Source organism: Anomaloglossus baeobatrachus, chromosome 11 (genome assembly GCF_048569485.1).
Source record: "Anomaloglossus baeobatrachus isolate aAnoBae1 chromosome 11, aAnoBae1.hap1, whole genome shotgun sequence".
NCBI classification, from domain to species: domain Eukaryota; kingdom Metazoa; phylum Chordata; class Amphibia; order Anura; family Aromobatidae; genus Anomaloglossus; species Anomaloglossus baeobatrachus.
In genome coordinates this window covers 75,583,241-75,595,898 of record NC_134363.1, presented here as the reverse complement: position 1 = coordinate 75,595,898, position 12,658 = coordinate 75,583,241, and the positions used below count along the sequence as shown (strand labels likewise).

The window sequence follows — 12,658 nt, the reverse complement described above, 5'->3', positions numbered from 1 at the left end:
GAATGTTGGTACTGTGCACACTTTGCAATACATAATATTTTTGAAGTGGAGGTTGTTTTTATGCTGTTTTTTCTTGTTATATAGGGTCCCAGTTGATTCTCATCTTGCAGTGCACCTCATGTTTATTTTTCCATCTGTCCTGATTTTTGGCGGTTGGTGGCTGTTCACACTGGCCATCCAACCCCGTCCACTGGCTATTTATTCTAAGCAGCATGTGCTCGGGCCTGTCCCGCCCACAACCATGAATCAGTCATGGAGACGGTGACTGAAAAGCACAAGGTACGTGCTGTGCAGTCCTAATTTTGCATATGTGAGGCCACATGGCACACTTTAAATAAAAATATTTTAGTGTTAGGACTGCCCCAGGAGATTTGCCGTGACGTTGGCGGGGTGGCTCGAAAAATTGCAATTTTTTGCCAAAAATCTCATTTTTTCAATAGTACAGCTTGGAATGTTGGTACTGTGCACACTTTGCAATACATAATATTTTTGAAGTGGAGGTTGTTTTTATGCTGTTTTTTCTTGTTATATAGGGTCCCAGTTGATTCTCATCTTGCAGTGCACCTCATGTTTATTTTTCCATCTGTCCTGATTTTTGGCGGTTGGTGGCTGTTCACACTGGCCATCCAACCCCGTCCACTGGCTATTTATTCTAAGCAGCATGTGCTCGGGCCTGTCCCGCCCACAACCATGAATCAGTCATGGAGACGGTGACTGAAAAGCACAAGGTACGTGCTGTGCAGTCCTAATTTTGCATATGTGAGGCCACATGGCACACTTTAAATAAAAATATTTTAGTGTTAGGACTGCCCCAGGAGATTTGCCGTGACGTTGGCGGGGTGGCTCGAAAAATTGCAATTTTTTGCCAAAAATCTCATTTTTTCAATAGTACAGCTTGGAATGTTGGTACTGTGCACACTTTGCAATACATAATATTTTTGAAGTGGAGGTTGTTTTTATGCTGTTTTTTCTTGTTATATAGGGTCCCAGTTGATTCTCATCTTGCAGTGCACCTCATGTTTATTTTTCCATCTGTCCTGATTTTTGGCGGTTGGTGGCTGTTCACACTGGCCATCCAACCCCGTCCACTGGCTATTTATTCTAAGCAGCATGTGCTCGGGCCTGTCCCGCCCACAACCATGAATCAGTCATGGAGACGGTGACTGAAAAGCACAAGGTACGTGCTGTGCAGTCCTAATTTTGCATATGTGAGGCCACATGGCACACTTTAAATAAAAATATTTTAGTGTTAGGACTGCCCCAGGAGATTTGCCGTGACGTTGGCGGGGTGGCTCGAAAAATTGCAATTTTTTGCCAAAAATCTCATTTTTTCAATAGTACAGCTTGGAATGTTGGTACTGTGCACACTTTGCAATACATAATATTTTTGAAGTGGAGGTTGTTTTTATGCTGTTTTTTCTTGTTATATAGGGTCCCAGTTGATTCTCATCTTGCAGTGCACCTCATGTTTATTTTTCCATCTGTCCTGATTTTTGGCGGTTGGTGGCTGTTCACACTGGCCATCCAACCCCGTCCACTGGCTATTTATTCTAAGCAGCATGTGCTCGGGCCTGTCCCGCCCACAACCATGAATCAGTCATGGAGACGGTGACTGAAAAGCACAAGGTACGTGCTGTGCAGTCCTAATTTTGCATATGTGAGGCCACATGGCACACTTTAAATAAAAATATTTTAGTGTTAGGACTGCCCCAGGAGATTTGCCGTGACGTTGGCGGGGTGGCTCGAAAAATTGCAATTTTTTGCCAAAAATCTCATTTTTTCAATAGTACAGCTTGGAATGTTGGTACTGTGCACACTTTGCAATACATAATATTTTTGAAGTGGAGGTTGTTTTTATGCTGTTTTTTCTTGTTATATAGGGTCCCAGTTGATTTTCAAAAATGGCGCTGACATAAACTAGATACATAGTAAATGTCATTTTTTACCTATTTTGAGTAGTTTTAATCTGTTCATAAAAAATCTCTGGTCGAAAATTGCTAATTTTGTTATTTTTCAGATATTTAATAAATAAATTCAAATCATATGGACCTAATGTACCACTAAAGTACAATGTGTCACAAAAATACTGTCTCAGAATCACTGGGATGTGTAGAAGTGTTCCAGAGTTATTAATACTTAAAATGACAAATGTCTGGAAGGTGAAAACTGGCTGTGGAGGAAAAGCGCTATAGAACCTTGCCACATGACTTAGGATATAGAACCAATCCAAGTTTTGCTTTTTATTCTGTCATGTTGTAAGGCTCTTTGAATGGATGTGTACCGCCCCACGGGCTCGGCTGCGACCGCCGAGCCGTTCTGATCCGTGCTCGTACTGCAGGGGGTGGCTCGAGCCTCTCACGGACCCGGGGGTCACGTCGCTCTGCAAGGGAGTTGGCGCTACACGTGGGGATTTGGGTGAGAAGTTCCACGGCCGGGGCCGCGGTGGTTTGATTTGGGATGTTAGTTCGTGACGTCACCCACGGGTTGTGGTGATTGTAGACACCACCGCTGCGGTGAAGGTATGGGGGCTCCCGGGAGCGGTGTAATGGCGCAGCTAGGTGTTGACCCCTCCGTAGGTAGGGTGTGTTGGTCCCGGTTGGCGAGGGCCGGGGTGCAGTGCGAAGTGTTGCGGTGTGGCGCAGTGCGCGGCCCGAAGGCACTGGTGTACTCACTAGAGATGAGCGAACCGGCCGTGGTTCGGCTCGAGTTCGGTTCGTCGAACGGAAGTCTCGTTCGAGTTCAGTTCGGCGAACGTTCGACGAACCGAACTCGAACCAATAGGAAATAATGGGAGGCAATCACAAACACATAAAAACGCATTATAAATGTACACATACAGTTAATAAACATTGCCATAACACTTACCGGTCCCCGCGATCCCTCCTGCACTCTGTCTCCTGCCGCTATTCCATCCGATGATCGCGGAATCCTCCCGGTGACCAGCACTGCCAGCAGTGATGCAAGACCTATCGTGACGTCAAAATAGCCATGTGACCAGTCACGTGGCTATTATCTCATTGGCTACAGACTGGTCACATGGCTTTGACGTCATGTCCTGTCCAAGGTCCTGTCATTGCACTCTCCGGTACACGGTGCACATTTGTGTATCGCCGTGTACCGGCGACATGCTCTAGCACACGGTCGACTCCCCGTTCCGTTAGGGACCGGCTGACACCGTAGCAACGCAGTTAGCGGTGACGTCATCGCTAACCGCGGCTCCGGGAATTACATGATCGGAGCACTGTTGCTATGTTACCGCTATTACCGCTAACAGCCAGCAGCACTGATCTCTCACTGAGTGAAGGCTGCATGGGAAGCAGCGTCTTCCCCCATGCAGCAGTGATGGAGCAGAGCTGCATTTGTTAAACGAGAAAGACAGAAGACCATGGATCGTGGAGGGCTGACAGGGGGTAATAAAGATGGAGTCTCTAATGTGTCTGTGTATTTATTTCTATTAAAGTATTTTTTCTCTGTGTGGTGTCTTTTTTTTAACCCTTTATTGGAGATTCTTAATGGCCGGGTCAAACGTGCCTGACATTAAGAATCTCTGGCTTAATACTAGCTAGTAAAACAAAGCTAGTATTAACTCATTATTACCCAACAAGCCACCGGGCTTCAGGGCTGTTGGAAGAGTTGGATACAGCGCCAGATGATGGCGCTTCTATGAAAGCGCCTTTTTCTGGGGCAGCTGCGGACTGCAATTCGCAGCAGAGGCGCCCAGAAACCTCGGGCTAACCTGTGCTGCGGATTCCAATCCCCAGCTGCCTAGTTGTACCTGGCTGGACACAAAAATGGGGCGAAGCCCACGTCATTTGTTTTTTAATTATTTCATGAAATGTGAAATAATTAAAAAAAATGGGCTTCCCTATATTTTTGGTTCCCAGCCGGGTACAAATAGGCAACTGGGGGTTGGAGGCAGCCCGTGGCTGCCTGCTGTACCTGGCTAGCATACAAAAATATGGCGAAGCCCACGTAATTTTTTTGGTGGGCAAAAAACTTCTGCATACAGTCCTGGATGGAGTATGCTGAGCCTTGTAGTTCTGCAGCTGCTGTCTGCTCTTCTCCATACAGACAGACAGCAGATGCAGAACTACAAGGCTCAGCATACTCCATCCAGGACTTGATTGAGAGATTTCACCAGCACAAAACTCCAGGCATCTTGTACTTTAAAATAAAAACTTCTTTATTTTCTTATCATTAAAAAGTCCATGCTATAATGGTAAAGCCCATGTCAGAGAGGACGCGTTTCGAATATCCAGTTCTTATTCAGTCTTATTGAGAGACTGAATAAGAACTGGATGTTCGAAACGCGTCCTCTCTGACATGGGCTTTACCATTATAGCATGGACTTTTTAATGATAAGAAAATAAAGAAGTTTTTATTTTAAAGTACAAGATGCCTGGAGTTTTGTGCTGGTGAAATCTCTCAATCACTTCCTATGCACATGGACTGGCTCTCCAAATCTCTTCTCCGTGCACAGCCCAGGATTACTGGCTTCCATTGCACAGGTGAGCTGGGCAAAAAACCTGTTTTACTATCCATCCAGGACTGTATGCAGAAGTTTTTTGCCCCCCTGAAAAAATTATGTGGGCTTCGCCATATTTTTGTATGCTAGCCAGGTACAGCAGGCAGGTACGGCTGCCCCCAACCCCCAGTTGCCTATTTGTACCCGGCTGGGAACCAAAAATAAAGGGAAGCCCTTTTTTTATTATTTCATGAATTTCATGAAATAATTAGAAAACAAATGACGTAGGCTTTGCCCCATTTTTGTGTCCAGCCAGGTACAACTAGGCAGCTGGGGATTGGAATCCGCAGCACAGGTTGGCCTGAGCTTTCTGGGCCCCACTGCTGCGAATTGCAGTCTGCAGCCGCCTCAGAAAATGGCACTTTCATAGAAGCGCCATCTTCTGGCGCTGTATCCAACTCTTCCAGCACCTGCCTGCTATACCTGGCTAGCATACAAAAATATGGCGAAGCTCACGTCCTTTTTTTGTAGTTTTTTGGCAAAAAAAATAAAAAATGCTTTCCTGGATTTTCCATTGCCAGTGAAGGTAACACCAAGCAGTGGGGGTTAGCAGCCAGTAGCTGCTTGGATTACCCTTAGCTAGCAATACAAAAAATGCAGCGGGAGCCCATATATATTTTTTCTAATTATTTATTTAAATAACTAAAAACAAAATGGGCTTCCCTGTATTTTGATTGCTGGACATCACAGTGCTGTAAAAATAAATCTTTAAAAAAAATGACGTAGCGCTCCGCGGTATTTTTGATTCTCAGCGCAGATAAAGTAGACAGCTATGGGTTGCCACCCCCATCTGCCTGCCGTTACCTTGGTTGGCAATCAAAATACAGGGAAGCCCATTAATTTTTTCTATTTAAAAAATAGTTAAAAAAAAATGACGTTGGGTCCCCCCATTTTTGATAGCCAGCTAGGGTAAAGCAGACGGCTGTAGCCTAAAAACCACAGCTGGCAGCTTTACCGTAGTTGGGGATCCAATGTGGAGGTGTGAAGGCCTAGGCTATGAATCGTTTGTCCAGTATGATATTATATTATAATAAGATTAATCTGTATTTTCTATGTTTTATGTATTGCTTTTTACATATACCTGAATGAAATGTTGCAAGGATTGTAAACGTAAACCAACTATGCTTAGGGCTAAGTAATGAGTTTGCAGTCTCATAAATAAGTAAAGTGACATTCTTCAATGTCTTCTTCCAGTCTTGGAAAACCGGTTAGACTCATGATTAAGAAATATTCTTGAATAGACTTTCCTCTCTTCCCAGACACACCTGAATGCCTTAAAGGAATGTTGTTTTACAGGACTGTCCAAAAAGCTGTATAAAATGTTATGCTTTTGAATACACTGGCAGAAGGCATCCACTTCTCCCAAATAGAGACACGTTTCTCTGTGTGGTCATTTTCCTGATTCATATACATCTGCGCAGTTCTGATTTGAAATTCACCTCCGTGACCCTGAGAGACCGGGAGGTCTCCCCCAACAGAGGTCCCCCCAGGCTCTTTTTTTATAATTATTTTATAAATATTAATAATTACACAAAAAAATTGGGTTCCCCCCAAATTGGATCACCAGCCAAGGTAAAGCGTACAGCTGTGGTCTGGTATTCTCAGGGTGGGAAGGTCCATAGTTATTGGGCCTTTACAGCCTAAAAATAGCAGGCCGCAGGCACCCCAGACGTGGCGCATCCACTAGATGCGCCAATCCTGGCACTTCACCCCAGCTCATCCCGTGCCCTGGTGCGGTGGCAAACGAGGTAATATATGGGGTTAATACCAGATGTGTAATGTCACCTGGCATCAAGCCCTGGGGTTGGTGAGGTCAGGCGTCTATCAGATACCCGACATCAACAACCCAGTCAGTAATAAAACAAAATAGACGACAAACACATTTTTATTTGAAAAAACAATCCCCAATACATTCCCTCTTTAACCAATTTATTAGAAAGAAAAACAAATCCAGGTCTGGTGTAATCCAAGGGGTTGCCATGACGATCCACACTGTCCCAGTCAATGAAGAGCAGGATGTTCCCCATTGGCTGGGAGAGCAGTGCAGTGACCTGAGCTAACATCAATGGGTCATCCCAGGTCACTGCAGGGGATGACAAGTGCTGCCTGTCAGCGAGGTACATTACCTGCGCTGATCTCCTGCACTGCTGAAAGCACCTGTCACTGAGTTCAATGACCGCCGCCTTCACAGCCAAGTATCGCGAGCGGCCCGTGACATCACCGCTAGTCATTCTCGGGTCGGAAGCGAGAGAAGGTGATGTGACAAGCGGCGGCTATGGAGGACAGTGACAGCGCTGAGGTTGGGACTTCATCACCGCAGGTAAGCCGAGCGGGACCATGTGTGCAGAGTGCAGGTGGGCGGAGCCATGTGTGCTGGCGGCGGAGTGCGAAGTGGGTGGCGCTGAGGACGTCAGTGTTGTGGACTGCTTGGCTGGGGACAGGTGAGTGTGATTGTGTGTGTGTGTGTGTGTGTACATGCCGCGTGCAGGAGGGGGTGGAGCGAGCTGAGCGGGGAAGTGTGGGCTTCCTGCACGTAACTAGGATAAACATCGGGTTACTAACCAAAGCGCTTTGCTTGGATGCCCGATGTTTATCTTGGTTACCAGCTTCTGGCAGGCTGCCAGCGATGGCTCCTGCACACTGTAGCTGTAAAATGCCCTGCTTTTTGCTGCTAGAACCGTTCTCTAACGTATCTAGAACTATCGAGCTTTAGCAAAAAGCTCGAGTTCTAGTTCGATCTAGAACAGCCCCCAAAATCACTCGAGCCGCGAACTGGAGAACCTCGAATCGCGAACCCCGCTCAACTCTAGTACTCACTATGACACAAGACACCAGAGTCTCTGGTAAACCAAACGGAGTGATGAACGGGGCCCGCAGCCGGCTGCAGCTTCTCCCAGAATAGGTTGGTGGTTTCTGCCTTTCTCCTGCACCTCTGTGTGTAAATGTTTGACTCCTATACCTAGACACCGGTAGTCCGCTCCCCGACTTGTATATGCCATAGGAGCCCGTTTGCCCGCAGACGCTGGCCCTTTGGGTCTCTATGCCTTGGCGGTGGCTTTACCCTGTATGGTTGGGCTGTTGTCTTCTAACGGGTCTTGTGTGGGATAGGTCCTAAAGTCCAGTCCGCAATCAGTTGATTTGACTCGGCCCTGTCGGTTCAGGGCTTTGTACTGGGTCTGAGTACCCCTCCTGGTGCTCTGGTTTCCAAACGGTTCCCCAGTTCGGTACCGGCGGGCCACCGCCCGTCCCCGGTCCCTACGGTTCCACCGGCTGTAATCCCACCTCCTGCAGGCGGCCACCACTGTCTGCCTCCTTGCCAATAGTGACTGGGCTCCGACCCAGCCACCCGGTAGTCTCTTGGCAGGCCTGGACACAGGACTGCCCGTGAACTTGACTGCTCTCTACCTCCTCCAGACTACTCTTTTTCCTCGAACTTGAACTACTCTCTGTGTTTTCCCGCCTCCAGGCCTGCGAACTCCTTGGTGGGCGGAGCCAACTGCCTGGCTACGCCCCCTGGTGTGGACATCAAACCTGGAGGGTGGTGACAAGGTTTTTAGTTTGACTGATGTCACCTAATCGGGAGGGGGTGTGGTGTTGTGTGACTACCTGGGACGACCTGACTAGTCCAGGGCGTCACAGATGATATTGATTTATAGAATTGCAACTTCCAACAGGCAGTGCTAGAGACCCTCTTGCTTTCATCTTTGAAGGGGCAGCATATCAGGATTAGTAGAAGAATTCCATAGATCTTGCCATATGCATGTCTCAGATTTAAAAAGTAGGTTTTTGTCTTGAAGGTCAAAATCTGTGACATGATGAGATTAATTAATTTATTATTATTTCTATTATGAAAGGCATTATCTATTTTATTTCATTAAACATTTGTACTTTATCTATATAATTTTTTTTTTTATTTAGTGCCCTTTGGCTCCTGGTTTGATCACATTAAAGACTGGATGCAGTTGAAAGATAACAACAATTTTTTGTTTGTTACATATGAAGACCTAATTCAGGTAATTTAAATATTTTTTTGTCCCTGAGATTACTCTACACTAACCTATTAAAAATGTCTTAAAATATACAGTTTGTATATGTAGTGTGTCTTATAATCCAAAAAATACGGTAATTGCAATAATTTTCTAATAGAAATACTTCATTTTCTGGAACAATTTCATAGGTTTCAACAATTTTAACCATGACTGTATGTCCTCATCCTGGGTCCATCTTGTTATATATGTCCTTATCCTGGTGTACATATATCCCCATCTTGGTATATATATCCCTAAACTGAGTCCATCCTGGTATATATGTCCCCATCCTGGTATGTGTCACTATCCTAGGTCCATCCTGGTATGTATGTCCCCATCCTGGACCTATTCTGGTATACAGTGGGATGCAAACGTTTGTGCACCCCTGGACAAAATTACTGTTATTGTGAATAGTTGGGCAAGTTGAAATAATCTCTAAAAGGCATAAAGTTAAAGATGACACATTTCTTTTGTATTTTAGGCAAAAAAAATATATTTTTTATCTTTTACATTTTAAAAATTACAACAGGAAAAATGGGCCTAAACAAAAGTTTGGACACCCTTGGAGATTTGTGTGATTAGATCTTAATGAACCTTTTAGGGTTTCGGCTTGTTCACTATCATCGTTAGGAAAGGCCAGGTGATGCAAATTTCACAGCTTTATAAAAGCCCAGCCTCCTCTAACTTTCTACCAAAAAAAACAGCAGCTATGGGTTCTTCTAAGCAGCTGCTTAGCACTCTGAAAATGAAAATGGTGGAGGGCCACAAAGCAAGAGAAGGCTATTATAAAGATAACCAAGAATTTTCAAGTTGCCCTTTCCTCAGTTTGAAATGTAATTAAGAGACAGGAACAGTAGAGGTCTGAAAGACCATGCAAAATCTCTGTGAGAGCTACTGTCACACAATGTTCAGTTCTAAACTCACTGAGTGTCATGCCGACGTCTGACTCTGTTCACACTGCAGAGTCTGACATGTCACACTATGGTGCTTTGAGTTGCATAGTCAGACTCGGGCGTCGACTAGTTGTGTGCTTTTTAGTAATCAGTCTGGCAGAAGTTCATTTCTGCTGGGCTGTGGATTGCTGCTAGGGTCACAGGTTATAGGAGACCTATCACAGCCGCCTCCAAACATTAAAAGATGGTAGAGCCTGTTCCCCCACACTGATTATAGCTTAATTTGCAATAGTCTTTGTGCTGTGGTGATCTTGTTCTGGTGATCTCCTGTGCGTTATTTGGTGTGTTGTGGAAATATTCTCAATTTTGGTTAATTTCCTCCCTGATTCTTTATTTCCTTCTGAGCACATATTGTCTTACCTTTGTGTATGTGTGCATTGAGTTTGAGTTTTGGTTTTTCCCTGTCTGTCTATTTGTGTGGGATGAACCACTCCTTTCCCGGCCCTCTCCAGGGGTGGAGGAGAGGGGGTATAGTCCAGGGCTATTCAGGAGCTACTGTAGGGTTAGGAAGGTGGCCCAAACATCATCGCAATTAGACATATATTGGGGAACAGGGACAGCTAGGGCCACCCTAGTTCTAGGGCCAGTATAGGTGCCCTTGTTCCAAGTTACCTCATTACACCCCATGGCAGCTGCTCAAAGAATTGCTAGAGATTCAAATCGGTACCCACGCCTGACTGTAAAAGACCTTCAGGAAGATTTGAAAGACTCTGGAGTTGTGGTACATTGTTGTACTGTTCAGAGACACCTGCACAAATATGGTCCTCATGATAGAGTTATCAGAAGAAAAACTCTCCTGCGTTCTCAGCATAAAATTCAGAGTCAGAAGTATGCAAAAGAACATCTAACAAGCCTGATCCATTTTTCCACAAGTCCTGTTGACTGATGAGATAAAATAGAACTCTTTGGCCACAATTATCAAAGGTATGCGTAGAGAAAAAGGGGCACAAAACTTCAGGAAAAGAACATAACCCCAACCATTAAGCAAGGGTTGGATTAATCATGCTTTGGGGTTGTGTTATAGCCAATGGCATGGGGAGCATTTCACCGGTTGAGGGAAGAATGCCCAGGTCAAAGAATCTAATGCACTGACAGGATGCAGCAAAACCCTTTAATAAAGGTGGAGGCAAAACACTGATGAAGCAACCACTCACTATTACTGTACAGAATTATTAGGCAACTTAATAAAAACCAAATATATTCCCATCTCACTTGTTTATTTTCATCAGGTAGACCAATATAACTGCACAAAATTTAGAAATAAACATTTCTGACATGCAAAACAAGGTGGCTATATTGGTCACTAAATTTTTTGGGTTTTGTTTTTGCATGTCAGAAATGTTTACTTCTAAATTTTGTGCAGTTATATTGGTTTACCTGGTGAAAATAAACAAGTGAGATGGGAATATATTTGGTTTTTATTAAGTTGCCTAATAATTCTGCACAGTAATAGTTACCTGAACAAACAGATATCCTCCTAAGATAGCCAAATCTAAAAAAAACCCACTCCAACTTCCAAAAATATTAAGCTTTGATATTTATGAATATTTTGGGTTGATTGAGAACATAGTTGTTAATCAATAATAAAAAAATCCTCTAAAATAAACTTCAGGAAAGGAACTACAAAATTCTCACTAGGTGGTATAGGTGCCCCGCCGATCTACGGAGGTTCTATCCCACCGCATCAGACAATTGCTGGAGATGTGAGACAGCCAAAGGTACTATGTTGCACATATGGTGGGAATGCCCTTCGATTCACCAACTATGGGGTAAGGTTTTCGAGATCTTTAGTCATATCTCAGGTGAGCGACCTCCCATTTCTCCTCAAACTGCCCTTTTGTCAATGCTCCCAGGGTCCTTTAAGACTATCAAAAGGGGTCTACTTAAACATTGTCTTTCTGCCACCAAGTCTATTGTCCCCAGGCGTTGGAGATCTAGGGAAGCCCCTACTATAGCGGACTGGTCTCTGGAGATAGATTATATCTGTAGAATGGAAAGATTATCGGCTCACAATGAGTCTGAATCTGAACAGTTTTTCCACACGTGGCAGGATTGGATTATGTTTTGAGAGTCCTCTGATTTCTCAATGGTCCTCGGAAAGTGACATTCCATTCATGGTCAAATAATACATGGCACCACCCTCGCCCCACCCAGGATACATTTCTGACATGCAAAAACAAAACCCAAACAATTTAGTGACCAATATAGCCACCTTGTTTTGCATGTCAGAAATGTTTATTTCTAAATTTTGTGCAGTTATATTGGTTTACCTGGTGAAAATAAACAAGTGAGATGGGAATATATTTGGTTTTTATTAAGTTGCCTAATAATTCTGCACAGTAATAGTTACCTGAACAAACAGATATCCTCCTAAGATAGCCAAATCTAAAAAAAAACCACTCCAACTTCCAAAAATATTAAGCTTTGATATTTATGAATATTTTGGGTTGATTGAGAACATAGTTGTTAATCAATAATAAAAAAATCCTCTAAAATACAACTTGCCTAATAATTCTACACACAGTGTAGGTACATCACACAGGAATGGAGACCCCAGTTTACAAGACCTACATTAATGGGCCTGGCTGCATCATGTATAAAAACATAATATGTAGAAAAATATATATAAAATGTATATGAGGTATTGGTTAATATTTTGGACAAAATACAAACCTTCTTGTGTGCCATTTTAATACTAAGCAATCCCCTCCTCCATGGAGTGGCAGTGTGTGAGTGGTTCCTCCATCAGTGTTTTGCACCTGTTGCCTCCATCTTTATTGAGGGGCTTTGCTGCATCCTGTGAGTGCATTAGATTCTTTGGCCTGTGCAGGTAAACACTGCTGTCTTCTTGTTGCTGTGAATAATTGTTGATTTTTGGGGGGAAATTATATTCCTCTTTTTGTTGCATTTTAGATCAGTAGAGGAAAGAATGCATTCAATTAATTTTTTTTTTTTTCAAAAATCTTTTATTGAAGTGTATCAACGAGACAGGATACATACAAAGTAAGTGCAATTGCACCATTACAATATAGACAGTAAATCACTCAAAATAGACCACACAAGCTCGGCAACACGTGTCTTTAAGTATCCTGCAGAACTAAACTCAATGGCGAACATAGAAACATAAGTGTCTCATATATTGTGAACATAAC

The 12,658-nt window shown here is 43.8% G+C and overlaps 1 protein-coding gene across 1 annotated transcript in view; it reads left to right on the top strand.

Moving 5' to 3' along the window:
* LOC142257080 (sulfotransferase 2B1-like) overlaps positions 1 to 12,658 on the top strand; it is a 152,316-nt gene that overhangs the window by 74,889 nt on the left and 64,769 nt on the right. The window contains exon 5 of the mRNA XM_075329152.1: positions 8,444 to 8,538. Within this exon, the coding sequence (XP_075185267.1) occupies positions 8,444 to 8,538 (95 nt within the window). The remainder of the gene's footprint in view (positions 1 to 8,443; positions 8,539 to 12,658) is intronic.